At 46.5% G+C, this 14978-nt stretch overlaps 1 protein-coding gene across 1 annotated transcript; it reads right to left on the bottom strand.

Moving 5' to 3' along the window:
• Nucleotides 1-2506: 2506 nt before the first annotated feature.
• Nucleotides 2507-13315, bottom strand: LOC311247556 (uncharacterized protein; the record flags this gene model as incomplete). Its single annotated transcript, XM_084338595.1, has 4 exons — nucleotides 2507-2621; nucleotides 3779-3957; nucleotides 9848-10253; nucleotides 13176-13315. Coding segments are annotated over 4 exons (840 nt in total), but the record flags the coding sequence as incomplete, so codon positions are not given.
• Nucleotides 13316-14978: the final 1663 nt, after the last annotated feature.

Below are 14978 nucleotides of genomic sequence, written 5' to 3'. Positions count from 1 at the left end.
AGATGAGATGAGATGAAAGGAGAGGAGAGGAAAGGAGAGGAGAGAATAGATGAGATGAGATGAAAGGAGAGGAGAGGAAAGGAGAGGGGATGTGAGAGAGGGGAGAGGAGAGAAGAGAAGAGGAGAAAAGAGGAGATGGAAGGAGTTGAGTGGATATGAGAGAAAAGGAAAGAAGAGCAGAGGAGACCAGGGAGGAGGAGTTGAATGAAGAGGAAAGGGGAGGAGAGGAAAGAGGAGGTAAATGGAGAGGGGGGAAAAAGAAGAAGAGAGACAGGATGAGGCATTAGAGACAGTTCCAGTAAGTAAATAAATAAATACATAAATAAATAAATATACCCAGCACCAGTCTGTAGTTTCATTTGCAGTGTTAAGAACGTGCTCTATCATATTTTCACCCAATTCTTTCTGCCCAGCTGAAATAGTCTACACCTGGCCTACTGAGAGAGAGAGAGAGAGAGAGAGAGAGAGAGAGAGAGAGAGAGAGAGAGCGAGAGAGAGAGCGAGAGAGAGAGAGAGAGAGAGAGAGAGAGAGAGAGAGAGAGAGAGAGAGAGAGAGAGAGAGAGAGAGAGAGAGAGACTGGGACTAAAAATACACACCAGTGCTGCTGTGAGAGGTGTGTGTGTGTGTGTGTGTGTGTGTGTGTGTGTGTGTGTGTGTGTGTGTGTGTGTGTGTGTGTGTGTGTGTGTGTGTGTGTGTGTGTGTGTGTGTGTGTGTGTGTGTGTGTGTGTGTGTGTGTGTGTGTGTGTGTGTGTGTGTGTGTGCGTGTGTGTGTGTGTGTGTGTGTGTGTGTGTGTGTGTGTGTGTGTGTGTGTGTGTGTGTGTGTGTGTGTGTGTGTGTGTGTCAGAAACAGTGAGTGAACCCTTGCCAGAACATAATCCCTTGACCACAGACTCTGGTGCCCAAGTGAGTTTATAGCCCAGATATCCAGTATAACTACAGACATCACTAGAGTCTCAGGTTGAGGGATGTGGGCATAACCAATCAATCCAACAATGATTTGATTACAATTCTTTCTCCAACGATTCAACATAATTATATTCATGTTATATTTTGACCACGATTTGATACATTTTTGATTACTGAACCGATTCAAGTCAGCATTTATGAATTAGCCTATTATGAATAAACACACTTAATATTTTACACGGTTTATTTTTCTCATATTTATATATTCAGAGTTAATTATATTGTTTACACTGTTATTTATCTCATATTCAGATCAAATTTGATTGTCTATATTTATATCTTTATACTATTACCCTGCCCATACCTGTACCCACCCTCGCCCCCTCCCCCATGCTGCTATGACGCCCCATATTTATCCAAGGGGATCAATAAAGGAATATCTTATCTTATTTTTTATTCACTTTCTATTCCAATTCTACAGATTGATCTGATTCAATTTAAATGTCCATGTGTTCAGCCTGATGGATGAATGATGACCCTTTGAAACAAATGTAATTAAGTAAGAGACCGCAATTCAAAATGATCAATGTTGGCGGTACAGCTTGTACAAAAGCAGAAGATAGAACAACATGACCTCAGGTAGGAGGCCTGTTAGGAGCCGTTACTGTCCTGCCCCCCGGCCCATTACTGTCCTGCCCCCCGGCCCATTACTGTCCTGCCCCCCGGCCCATTACTGTCCTGCCCCCCGGCCCATTACTGTCCTGCCCCCCGGCCCATTACTGTCCTGCCCCCCGGCCCAACATGACCTCAGGTGGGAGGCCTGTTACGAGCCATTACTGTCCTGCCCCCCGGCCCATTACTGTCCTGCCCCCCGGCCCATTACTGTCCTGCCCCCCGGCCCATTACTGTCCTGCCCCCCGGCCCATTACTGTCCTGCCCCCCGGCCCCCCGGCCCATTACTGTCCTGCCCCCCGGCCCATTACTGTCCTGCCCCCCGGCCCATTACTGTCCTGCCCCCCGGCCCATTACTGTCCTGCCCCCCGGCCCATTACTGTCCTGCCCCCCGGCCCATTACTGTCCTGCCCCGCGGCCCAACAGAGGCCCCATCCCATCCAATATATGATCCACTCTATCATTACTCTCGTTCAGTTCCCCTCAACAGAACCACGGAGTCAGTGTGCTGTGTATTCCGGCTAATAACTTCAATTGCTTGTTTGGATATGTATTTCCCTTTAGGTCTTATTTAGAAAAGAGCTTATTTAGATTGTCTTTTTGTCCTTAGTTTTAACCCTTTCACTACCACACTACAGAAGGTTAACCGTTCACTACCGTCTGTAGTGTGGTAGTGAGAGGGTTAACCTTCTGTAGTGTGTGGTCGTGAAAGGGTTAACCCTTTGTTGTGTGGTAGTGAAAGGGTTAACCTTGTGTATTGTCACAGTGAAAGGGTTAATGTCTTTCTACTATTACCCTGCCCATATATACTCCCCTGTGTACCCGTACCTCCCCTCCCCCCTCCCCCATGCTGCTATAACACCAGAATTTCCCCAAGGGGATCAATAAAGGAATATATATCTTATCTTATCTTCTCCTCCCTTACCTGTGAGGGGTCTGACTTGGAGGAGGGGCCGCTGGGGGCGGAGCTTACCTGTGAGGGGTCTGACTGGGAGGAGGGGCCACTGGGGGCGGAGCTTGTCGTCTCTGCCACTGGAACTCTGGGTAAAGGCAGAGAGGACAAACCAATTGGGATGGAAGCAAAAAACAAACAAAGATAATATATTATATCTCATTTTCGACGGAGCACCGGAGGGCTGAGTGACCACTCCCCCCTGGATTAATTAGACTGACTTGGACAGTGTTTAAAAATGAATTAATGAATTTTTAATCCATCAAAATCAGTGTTGTTGCTAATCATTGACACATGCTAGCCTGTAATAATCCCCCCCAGAAAAATCCACTTTGCATTTGATATTGAAAATATTTACATTTGTGTGTGTGTTTTTTTAACAATAATTTGTGATGCCATCACAAACACTGGCATTTAAAGGGTAAAAAAAAAAGAATAATCCTGCACCAGAATGCAGGGAATTCTGTCTTTGTAACAAAAAAAAATTTCCTGGTGGGGGACCCCCAGACCCCCCCACTTAAAAGGTGGCCTGACTGGGGCTATACTTGGCACTATATTCCCTGGCCTGAATGGTTTCCCCAGGCCGGCCGGTGCTGGGTGACTGAGACTCCTTAGTGGTTTTACAGAAGTAGCAACAGATGGTGTGAATCTTTTTTCTGAAGTCACAATTATGATATGATACTGACTGAGACTGTGGTTTTTCAGGGATATTATGGGGGATATTATGCAGCATGTGGATTGTTATGGGAATGTTATCTATACATCTGTGTTAAAATACATATTCTATGTCTTACAGCTGACTAGTTTAATATGACCAACTAGTGAACTGGCCTGACTATAGTAGACACTACTGTCCCTTTAAGGTGGGAGCTGTAGAGCCGTGCCAAGGTTGTTTCCCACATAACAAGACATAATAAATAACATAGCCTAGCCAAGCAGATTGCTTATTCATTTATTCCCTAACTGGGGCACATTTTGTTTACCTTTCTGTCATATCTGAATGTCTAGTGTTACGTCATTTCAATTGTGTATTAATGTACGGTCTGACCAGAGCTCTTTGTCACTTTCTGGTCAGACGCTCGTGTGTAAACATGTGTGTTTTTCTATAAACTGATCACTTTTTCACTGTGGCCACAGATGAATAAACTATGTTCTTTTTTTAATAACTCGTGTTAGAATGATTTCACAACGGCTCCTCTTTTGTTCTTGGTCATTTCCACGACAGGATTTCCAACGGGGCCTTACCCTGAGCTGGACGGTTTCAAGGGGAAGGCGGGTGGGAACAGGGCTGGTCTTGGAACAGAAGGTGTGGTCTCCATCATGGCAGAGGAGCATTTCTCTGCATAACTCTGGGGGAACCAGCCCCTGTTTCCATGGTAGCTCCCACACAGCCAGCCTGGCTCGCCCACGGTCTGCTCATCCACCTGCATTAATTAATGTAGTTGTAGACCCGAACATTCACAGAAGCTATGGCTCATTGGGCGTATAGACTTTATTATTGTGTGACAGCAATTGTGTAAATTACAGCAATTAAGTAGATAATATGTGTCACAGTGAGTAGTACAACGGCAGTCTGGAAATTAAATGAATGTGAAATAAATCGTTATCTTATCTTAACCCTTTCACTACCACACTACAGAAGGTTAACCTTTCACTACCACACTACAGAAGGTTAACCCTTTCACTACCACACTACAGAAGGTTAACCTTTCACTACCACACTACAGAAGGTTAACCTTTCACTACCACACTACAGAAGGTTAACCTTTCACTACCACACTACAGAAGGTTAACCTTTCACTACCACACTACAGAAGGTTAACCCTTTCACTACCACACTACAGACGGTTAACCCTTTCACTACCACACTACAGAAGGTTCTATATCATACTGGCTTCCGCTCAGCGTCATCTGCACTAACCTCACTTTGTGCATATGCACTGAATAAAAATTCACAATGTACCTTTACATACCAACATTCGTCTGGCCACACCCCCATCCGCTACCTTCATAAGCAGGTGTGTGGCCACACACTCGCCTCCTTCTTCACTTTCACCACAAGGAAGTGCCTATTATATACATCACTTGACGAGATTGTTAAGCTGAAGAAAGTTGAGAGGAAAACGGAAGATAATGAGATACGTTGGCATTATATCTTTATTTTCTCTCTCACTATTTTCGAGAAAATACGGCGATATTGTCTTCGTCACTGGAGTGTCTGGAAGATGATGATCATTCTGACCTCCACCGGCTTTTTCGTATTAGGGGCTCGCGCCGCTGATATACTCCCCACCTGCAGTCCTCCTTGCTGCGGATGGATAGGTATTGAACCTCCGGTCATACAGCTGGACTGTGGGAGGCACCGGCTGTTGTGAGAAACCGGTTTGCTTCCGAGCTGGGTGAGTACTGTTTGCTTGCGAGCACTAGTTGTCTGTTAACGCTATGGGGGTTAGCTGACAATTTTACGAAGGCCGGCCTCGGATTGGCGTCCTCTGCTCGGCTTCTTAAGCGGCGGACGGAGGATCTTGGTCTGACGCCCATGATGGTCAACCTAGTGGGCCGCGACCGAGACCTGGTTTGAACCCGGGATTCTCTGGACGAGCGGATGCTTCTCTGTCCCGTGCAGGCCCCATCTTTCACATGAATGTGAGAGTACACCCTAAAGCACGAGGAAATGTGGGCATGGATCTTCATTATCGGGAGTTCCATGCTCAAGTTGGCTGCAGCCCATACGGGAATTGTGCCGACTCCGCTGCATGTCTGGTAAATCACAGTTGAAAACTGTGTGACATTTCTTTTTCTCTTCCCTCTTAGGATGGGGAGGGACTCAGGCGGCGGCCTGTCTGAAGTGTGGCTTATTATGTCGTTGTGTACAGTTCAGGTGATAGCTGCTTAGCTGGCGTGCTAGTTTGTGGCCTACTGTTGTTAGCCAGTCAGCTGTTAGCTGCGGCGCTAGCTCGTTGTGTTCACTAGGCTAGTAAACGTTAGCTTGTTGCTATCAGTCGGGCGGCTGTTAGCTTAATGCTACACTGTTGAACGTTACTGTGACTATAACATGCCTTAAACACTCTGACTACGACGTCATCTTTGACAGAGGATGTTAGTCGACCCTACACCCGGGTGCCATGCCAGCGAGGACTTCGTCAACATGGAGAACGGCGGCTGGGTGGCATAGCGGACATACCCTCGTCACCAACGCAGGAGATGCTGGGTTCGACTCGGTGTCCCGTTGACCAGTGTTGCAGTCCTCTCGGCCTGCGCTCAGGGTGAAGGTAGGAGTCCTGACCGGACTTTAAACACTTCTTCTTTCTTTCCCTTCTAAATGTTTTGTAATAACGATGTTTCCAAAACATGTGTTGCTGCAATACATTGAGGATACGACGCGTGTTGTGTGTGAATTTTTCTCTCTCCATAGAAAATCGGCGTTGTTTTTTACTGTGTAAAAATGAACTGGTTAGTTGTGATGAGAACATGTGTGTTCATGTAACGTTTGTAACGTGGGTGATCTCACAACTAAGAGGGTTAGTTAACCTGTGAAGCTATGCTTAGTGACATGTGATTGAGGAATGAATCTTTTTCTCAGCCTGTGATGACAATGAACAGCATGTTCACATATTAACAGGAGTACCTGTTCAACCTGGTCGTATCAAGGGTAAGGTAGGAGGGGTGACCCACCCGGTTTCCCTGGGGCTTCCCCCCGTCCTCTCAGACATGTTTGTTTACAATATATTGTGTCACTGTGTTTGTGGGGATACGATGTAACCCTCAGCTTAAGTTGCTGGGGTTGTGCTTCCGCTTGAGAAACTATTCTTTTCCTAAAGAAAAGGTTGTTTGGTCACTTATCATGTGTGCTTAGCAAGGCCTGTGGCCAATACGTAATCAAGGACTTATGTCTCTCTCGTTATGAAAAACGGCGTTCCTACAGTAGTAGGAGTGTACTTTTGCCATTTTTTGTTGTGATGAAGGGTTGTGTGTGTCGTTGTGATCTACAACTGGGTTAGGTTTGGCCCACAGAAGCATGTGTGTAAGTCTGGACCGGGGCTCTTAAAGGGGCCCTCTCTGTTCTGTGTTTTTTCCTTAGTAAAACTCAGATAGCAGGTTAGCACATGAGCTATGTGAAGCTGTTAGATGCTTCATGTAGCATGCTATGACTGGGTCATGCTCTACTTTGTCATTACATCGTATCAGGGGTGAGGGGTCGTAAAGGGGTGAACTGGTAATCCTTTCCTCCCTTTTTCTGATTGGTCAGGGGTTAAAACCCCCTGTCCTTCAGGGTTCCTGTCACGTTGCTGTTCGGCACGTTACAGGGTAGGGGGGGGGGGGTTTCCTGGTCCCACGTCCTGAAAAATTGGGCGTGTGCACCGCGGAAATTCCCCTGCCATAGAGTACGTCACTGAGCACGTCTCTATTGGTAAGACTTCCGTGAGTTGTTCAGGTTCCATGTTATGGATCTGTTTCAGGGAGTTGTCAGAGCTCCTCCTCACGAAGCTCCTCCTCAGGGAGAAGTGCCTTCTGTGAGTTCGGACTCTCCTTCCCAGTGAGGGAGCCTCCTCAGAGTTTCAGAGCCTCCTCCTCAGATTGTCAAGGTGAGTAGAACTTCAAAAAGGAGTTCTGCTCTATTGTGTGTGTATTCGATTCAATTCGATTATTGAGTGTGTATTGGTTCAGTGCCTCCTCCTCGGAGAGCCCTAACCCAAGTGATACATAGCTCAATGTTGCAATATTTCTTTTCAATCTATACAGCTTGCGTGGGAAGTCTCTCTGGGGATTCCCGTCTCCTCCCTGTGGCGAGGGTGGCGGGATGTAAAAATGGAAAATTACCCTCAGCCGCGTCCTGTGGGATTCATGTCAGTCTGTGTTTCTTTCTTTTTTAATAAAAAGAGGAAAGAACATGAAGCACGACGGCTCCTTGTCGTTCTCCCAGGCGACTTGGAGGAACAATGTCTGGTGTCTTGTTAGACTATCCATTGATGTGTTTGGGTCTCGACGCGTACATAGTGCTGGCTCGGGGTGTTTCTGATAAGAATCACGCATGAGGCTGGTACGCCTTGGTTGCTCGTTATTGAAACGGCGTTTTTTATAGGGCAACTGGGATGGAGGTTTTCTCTTCCGAGCGCCTGTTACTAGGTCTCGACGAATTCTCGTTCATATGGGGGATGTTAACGGAATAGATCAAAACATAGGTAGAGGGGTCTCACGCCCTTGGGGTGGGCCACTGAGCGCGGTACAATGGGACCGTCTGGGTGGCGCCCTCTTTTCATGTTTTTAGATCGACACGCGTACCTACCCCCTCTCTTGGAGTGGGGATGTTGGCGTGGTTAGGGCACGGGACTGGTTCTGGTCACGCTGGTCCAGGTCAGTTAACCCATTGTCCGCCGGGGACGCAGATCTGCTGTTCTGGTACCCTGAGGGACTTGTGCTTTTTTCGGGGGAAAAATGCCGGGTCGGCCCGGGTGTCACAGGGTTGGGCGTTATGGAGACGTTTTGTTGGGTAGATGTTGTACCCTGCGCTATCATAAAGGGGCTGGTTCTCCATTCTTTTCGCTCCTCTCTTGCGCATGGCGAAGAGGGGGCTGTTGGGGTGGTCTTATGGACCTCCTCTGGCAGCCCTGTGTGCTTCCCGAGCCGCCGGGCCCGGTCCGAAGTTGTGTTTCATCGACCCGTAGGCCTGGAATAACCCCTTTTTGAAAACTGTAACACTTGTACTGTGGTATAGCCAGTGTGTACCCGCAGGTGTGTTTTGGAGTTTTTTCTTGAGGGGTTATAGGAACAACCACCACATGTGGTACCAAGAGGGTGGTTGATTCCCTGGTGTGTTGGAGCAGAGTCAACTCCCGGGTTACCCGGTTGAGTGTGCCCCTGCACGTTCATGACGTCTGCCAATCGTGTCAGCCTTCTCTGCCTCGACCACTCTGGGTCAGGGTTTTTTGGTGGAGGCTTTGTCATGGTGCGCAACAAAGCCAGCATACGCCCCTTCCGCCGGGGTGCTGTTTTCAGTTGACCCCTTTGGCGCCTGTCTCGTCCGCAGTGCTCCAGGCTCGGGTCAAACGCCTGCTGCCTGGTTTGAGGGATCGACCCCCTCTGGGGTCGTCTCCCCGGTGCGCTGCCTGCTTCCGCTGTAGTGTTTTGAGTGCTTCGAGTTACGGCCATGCTGACTGCCTGAGTTTGTCAGGGTCAGTGTGCCAGGCGGCGTACTAGTGGGGGGAAGGGCCCGCTCTTGGAGGGGCCCTGTCAGAATACGCTGGCGATGTGGGGGGCGGTGTCACTAAGTGACCGCCTGGTGAGGTCTTGATGCTGTGGCGTCATTGACTTCTCCGGGCCCCCTTTTTCCGGGGGATCCAGTCCCTTCAGTGGGTCTGGGTCTTCCTTCGCGCTCCGCTGCTACGGCCTTGCCACGGGGTTGAGTTTGCTCTCGACCACGTGTTTTTGGGGGCGGTAACGAGGTTTGTTCCTTCCGTTCGTTCCCTGGTGGCATGCGGGTTGTGCGTGTGGGTAGTCGTGGGGTCAAGCCACGGTCTGCTCACCCTGTGCGTTGAGTTGCTCGAGTTTCTCTTCGCACGGTCGGATCCGTCTCCCTCCCGTCCTCCAATAGGGGGGGTATCCTCCATTAGGGAGGGTCGGGGGGGCTCGGCCCTCCCCGGTTCTGATGGTTGTGGGGGGCCTCAGCGGGGTACATTTGTCGAGCTTCAGGCTCCCGCTCAGCTCCTGTAGTGCAGATGATGCTGAGCGGAAGCCAGTATGATATAGAACGTAAGGTTATGAATATAACCAAGTTCTATGAATACTGGTGACGCTCATCGTCTGGACGCCACTGCGGCCTTTGATCTCGCCTTGTGGTGAAAGATTGGGAAGGAGGCGAGTGTGTGGCCACACACCTGCTTATGAAGGTAGCGGATGGGGGTGTGGCCAGACGAATGTTGGTATGTAAAGGTACATTGTGAATTTTTATTCAGTGCATATGCACAAAGTGAGGTTAGTGCAGATGACGCTGAGCGTCACCAGTATTCATAGAACTTGGTTATATTCATAACCTTACGTTAACATTTCACTACCAGTGAAAGGGTTAACCTTCTGTAGTGTGGTTGTGAAAGGGTTAACCCTTTGGTAGTGTGGTAGTGAAAGGGTTATCTTGGTTCTTAGGGTTCCTTGAGTTTGCTCTGAACTAGGAAAAACGTATGTCTTCCAACTGACTCTGAAGCTGAAGGTTCTTCCTTCTTTTGCTGCATTTAAAAGTATGATCTTCGACCACCGTGTGTCGACTTGAAATAAAGGTTTGAAATTAAATGAAATGAAAAGTGTGCGTGTGTCCCATACCTCTATGAGACCGTCAGCCTCCAAACTGAGTTCGTCCGCGTTGCGGGCTACGAAGGGGTACAGGGCTCTGTAGGTGGTCAGGTTGGACGACCTCTGAGCCATCAACACCGGATGCTGTCCTCCTCTCTCCTCATGCTGCTCCTTGTGTCTCCTCTCCTCCTCCTCCTTCTTCTCCTTCTCCCTCCTCCTCTGCAGCTCCACCTCCTCCTCCTCCTCCTCCTCTCTGCGCCTCCTCTCCTCCTCCTGAGCCTTCTCCTGGGCCGCTCGGAGACGAGCCTGCGCCTCCCTCTCCTCCTCCTCCCTCTGCCTGGCCCTCTGCTCCTCCAGGAGCCTCCTCTGCCGTGCCTCCTCCTCCTCCTGCTCCCTCCGCTCCTGCTCCCTCCGCTCCTGCTCCACTTTCTCCTGTCTGTTCAGATACAATAATCTTATCGGCCGTTTCAAACTTCCAACGTAAACATTAGAACTGGCTGATACAGTAGTAGACATGTGCTGCTGCTTCCACTCTAAAGCCTCTGGACTCAGCCTTTATATTTATCACTGGTGACAGTTATGGTTCCATCATTGTATGAATGAATGAATGAATGAATGAATGAATGAATGAATGAATGAATGAATGAATGAATGAATGAATGAATGAATGAATGAAAACTTTATTTAACAGATTGCAGAATGGGTACAATACAGTACGGCTCAATACACACAATTGTTAAGGGGATGCAGACCAGAGAAAGACTTTTGTCTTGTTTACATCAGGGTCCCCCATTTTCAATTCATATTGACATTTATGACATACACAACATACATGACATTTATGACATAGGGGCATACATGACATACAGGTATTTAGTACTGTTACATTTGTGACATATACGATATTCAAATATACAGTACTGTTACCCATAGATCCTGACAGAGTATATACATATGATGGGGAGCCGGGGAGGGGACTGTACATTAGGAGGGGGTGGGTGGGTGGGTGGGTGGGAGAGAAGAAGAAGAAGAACTCCATCAGTTGCCTGAACGACTACCGTCCAGTCGCACTCACCTCCCTACCCATGAAGGTCTTTGAAAAGACACTCAAGCCCCACATCATCTCTAGCCTCCCACCCGGACTAGACCCCCACCAGTTCGCCTACAGAGCCAACAGGTCCACGGAGGACGCCATCGCCACGACTCTCCACTCTACCCTGTCCCATCTGGAGAGAGCGGGGGGCTACGCACGGCTGCTCTTCGTGGACTTTAGCTCTGCATTTAACACCATCCTGCCCGACAGACTAGTGCCCAAACTCATGGACCTTGGACTAAACCATCCCCTCTGCCGGTGGTCTAAGGACTTCCTCTCTGACCGCCCCCAGAGGGTCAGAATAGGCCCCCACACCTCCACAGCCATCAGCCTCAGCACCGGATCCCCCCAGGGCTGCGTGCTGAGTCCCCTTTTTTACTCTATTTATACCCACGACTTCACCGCAGTCCACCCCAGCAGCACCATCATCAAGTTCGCTGACGACACCACCGTGGTGGGCTGCATCACAAAAGGTGACGAGACCGCGTATCGCGACGAAACAATAATGTTAGTTAGTGATAGAAGGGAACTCATTTTGTGCAAAAAAATGGAAAGCTTGCCAATGTTCATGAGGCAGAATTATTACAATAGCCGATAATACATTTTCCCAATGATGAATCCCTATACGGGTGGACCGTGCGGGAAACTAAAGTGACGTCAGACTACACCTCGCTATAGGAAACTAAAGTGACGTCAGACTACACCTCGCTATAGGAAACTAAAGTGACGTCAGACTACACCTCGCTATAGGAAACTAAAGTGACGTCAGACTACACCTCGCTATAGGAAACTAAAGTGACGTCAGACTACACCTCGCTATAGGAAACTAAAGTGACGTCAGACTACACCTCGCTATAGGAAACTAAAGTGACGTCAGACTACACCTCCCTATAGGAAACTAAAGTGACGTCAGACTACACCTCGCTATAGGAAACTAAAGTGACGTCAGACTACACCTCCCTATAGGAAACTAAAGTGACGTCAGACTACACCTCGCTATAGGAAACTAAAGTGACGTCAGACTACACCTCGCTATAGGAAACTAAAGTGACGTCAGACTACACCTCCCTGTAGGAAACTAAAGTGACGTCAGACTACACCTCCCTATAGGAAACTAAAGTGACGTCAGACTACACCTCCCTACAGGAAACTAAAGTGACGTCAGACTACACCTCGCTATAGGAAACTAAAGTGACGTCAGACTACACCTCCCTGTAGGAAACTAAAGTGACGTCAGACTACACCTCCCTATAGGAAACTAAAGTGACGTCAGACTACACCTCCCTATAGGAAACTAAAGTGACGTCAGACTACACCTCCCTATAGGAAACTAAAGTGACGTCAGACTACACCTCCCTGTAGGAAACTAAAGTGACGTCAGACTACACCTCGCTATAGGAAACTAAAGTGACGTCAGACTACACCTCCCTATAGGAAACTAAAGTGACGTCAGACTACACCTCCCTATAGGAAACTAAAGTGACGTCAGACTACACCTCCCTATAGGAAACTAAAGTGACGTCAGACTACACCTCGCTATAGGAAACTAAAGTGACGTCAGACTACACCTCCCTATAGGAAACTAAAGTGACGTCAGACTACACCTCCCTATAGGAAACTAAAGTGACGTCAGACTACACCTCCCTATAGGAAACTAAAGTGACGTCAGACTACACCTCGCTATAGGAAACTAAAGTGACGTCAGACTACACCTCCCTATAGGAAACTAAAGTGACGTCAGACTACACCTCCCTATAGGAAACTAAAGTGACGTCAGACTACACCTCCCTATAGGAAACTAAAGTGACGTCAGACTACACCTCCCTATAGGAAACTAAAGTGACGTCAGACTACACCTCGCTATAGGAAACTAAAGTGACGTCAGACTACACCTCCCTATAGGAAACTAAAGTGACGTCAGACTACACCTCCCTATAGGAAACTAAAGTGACGTCAGACTACACCTCCCTATAGGAAACTAAAGTGACGTCAGACTACACCTCCCTATAGGAAACTAAAGTGACGTCAGACTACACCTCCCTATAGGAAACTAAAGTGACGTCAGACTACACCTCCCTATAGGAAACTAAAGTGACGTCAGACTACACCTCCCTATTGACGTCATTGTAAATGAGAGCCATGCACTCAATGATCTTTCAAGATTAAATAAAGATTGAATGGAAATAAACTTTGACCAAAGCTTCCCCCTATAGCACATTTGACTGAAAAGGACAACAGTACAATAACAGAGATGTACAGTGTTACCTGGCGGCCTCCTCTTCCTCCCTCCTCTTCCTCTCTCTCTGCTCCTCCCTGCGTTGTTGCAGCTCTCCCAGTTTCTGCTCCTTGACCCTGTAGAGGTCGTCCAGAACAGACTGCTGCTGGCCCTGCTTCTCCCTCAGCTCCTAGACACACCATCATCACACACACAGGTCAGTGAGACACACAACCACAACCATCATCACACACACAGGTCAGGGAGACACACAACCACAACCATCACACACACAGGTCAGGGAGACACACAACCACAACCATCACACACACAGGTCAGGGAGACACACAACCACAACCATCACACCTACAACCATCATGTCATCTCTAGGCAACACTGTTACAACCAGGGCTTGACATTAACTTGTTAGCTCACCAGCCACTGTGGCTCGTGGTTTTCCAAAAGTCACTAGCTACTCAGCATTTTCACCAGCACCAGAGAGAGAGAGAGAGAGAGAGAGAGAGAGAGAGAGAGAGAGAGAGAGAGAGAGAGAGAGAGAGAGAGAGAGAGTAAGAGACTCTTCACTACGACTCTAAAGCGGTGACGCTGCATGGACTAAGTGGCTGGCTGGTTACACGCCACTAGGTTAGGGTGTTAATGTCAAGCCCTGGTTACAACCATCGGACAGCATGCTGACGTTAAGGATGAAGGGGAGGGCGAACCCACTTGAACTCAGTTTACCCACCTGTTCAAGCTGATACTACTGATCATACTTTTTATGATTGAGATTCAGAGTATAGCTTATAGTAAGTAGTATCAGATTGATGCAAAACGAAATAATACAGTTCTGACTAAAAACATATATTTTTGTTTATCAATATACTGTATACCAATAGTTAAAGTTTCAAGTTTTGTTTTATTTGTCACATATATATTTGTATATTGATGTTATTGTATATTGGTTTTACTGTATATCAGTGCTACTGTATATTGGTGTTATTGTATATTAGTGTTGCTTTATATTAGTGTTACTTTATATTGGTGTTACTTTATATTGGTGTTATTGTATATTAGTGTTACTGTATATTAGTGTTATTGTATATTAGTGTTACTGTATATTAGTGTTATTGTATATTGGTGTTACTGTATATTAGTGTTACTGTATATTAGTGTTATTGTATATTGGTGTTATTGTATATTGGTGTTACTATATATTAGTGTTATTGTATATTAGTGTTATTGTATATTAGTGTTACTATATATTAGTGTTATTGTATATTAGTGTTACTGTATATTAGTGTTACTGTATATTAGTGTTATTGTATATTGGTGTTACTATATATTAGTGTTATTGTATATTAGTGTTACTGTATATTAGTGTTACTTGTATATTAGTGTTATTGTATATTGGTGTTACTATATATTAGTGTTATTGTATATTAGTGTTATTGTATATTAGTGTTACTGTATATTAGTGTTACTGTATATTAGTGTTATTGTATATTAGTGTTATTGTATATTGTGTTATTGTATATTAGTGTTACTGTATATTAGTGTTATTGTATATTGGTGTTACTATATATTAGTGTTATTGTATATTAGTGTTACTGTATATTAGTGTTACTGTATATTAGTGTTACTGTATATTAGTGTTACTGTATATTAGTGTTATTGTATATTGGTGTTACTATATTAGTGTTATTGTATATTAGTGTTACTGTAATATTAGTGTTATTGTATATTAGTGTTGCTTTATATTAGTGTTACTGTATATTAGTGTTATTGTATATTAGTGTTATTGTATATTGGTGTTACTATATATTAGTGTTATTGTATATTAGTGTTACTGTATA

The sequence above is a fragment of the Notolepis coatsorum genome (genome assembly GCF_963971535.1).
Source record: "Notolepis coatsorum genome assembly, contig: SCAFFOLD_4127, whole genome shotgun sequence".
In the NCBI taxonomy this organism is placed as follows: domain Eukaryota; kingdom Metazoa; phylum Chordata; class Actinopteri; order Aulopiformes; family Paralepididae; genus Notolepis; species Notolepis coatsorum.
Note: the sequence above shows the minus strand (reverse complement) of the source record. Positions and strands in the feature narration are given on the sequence as shown.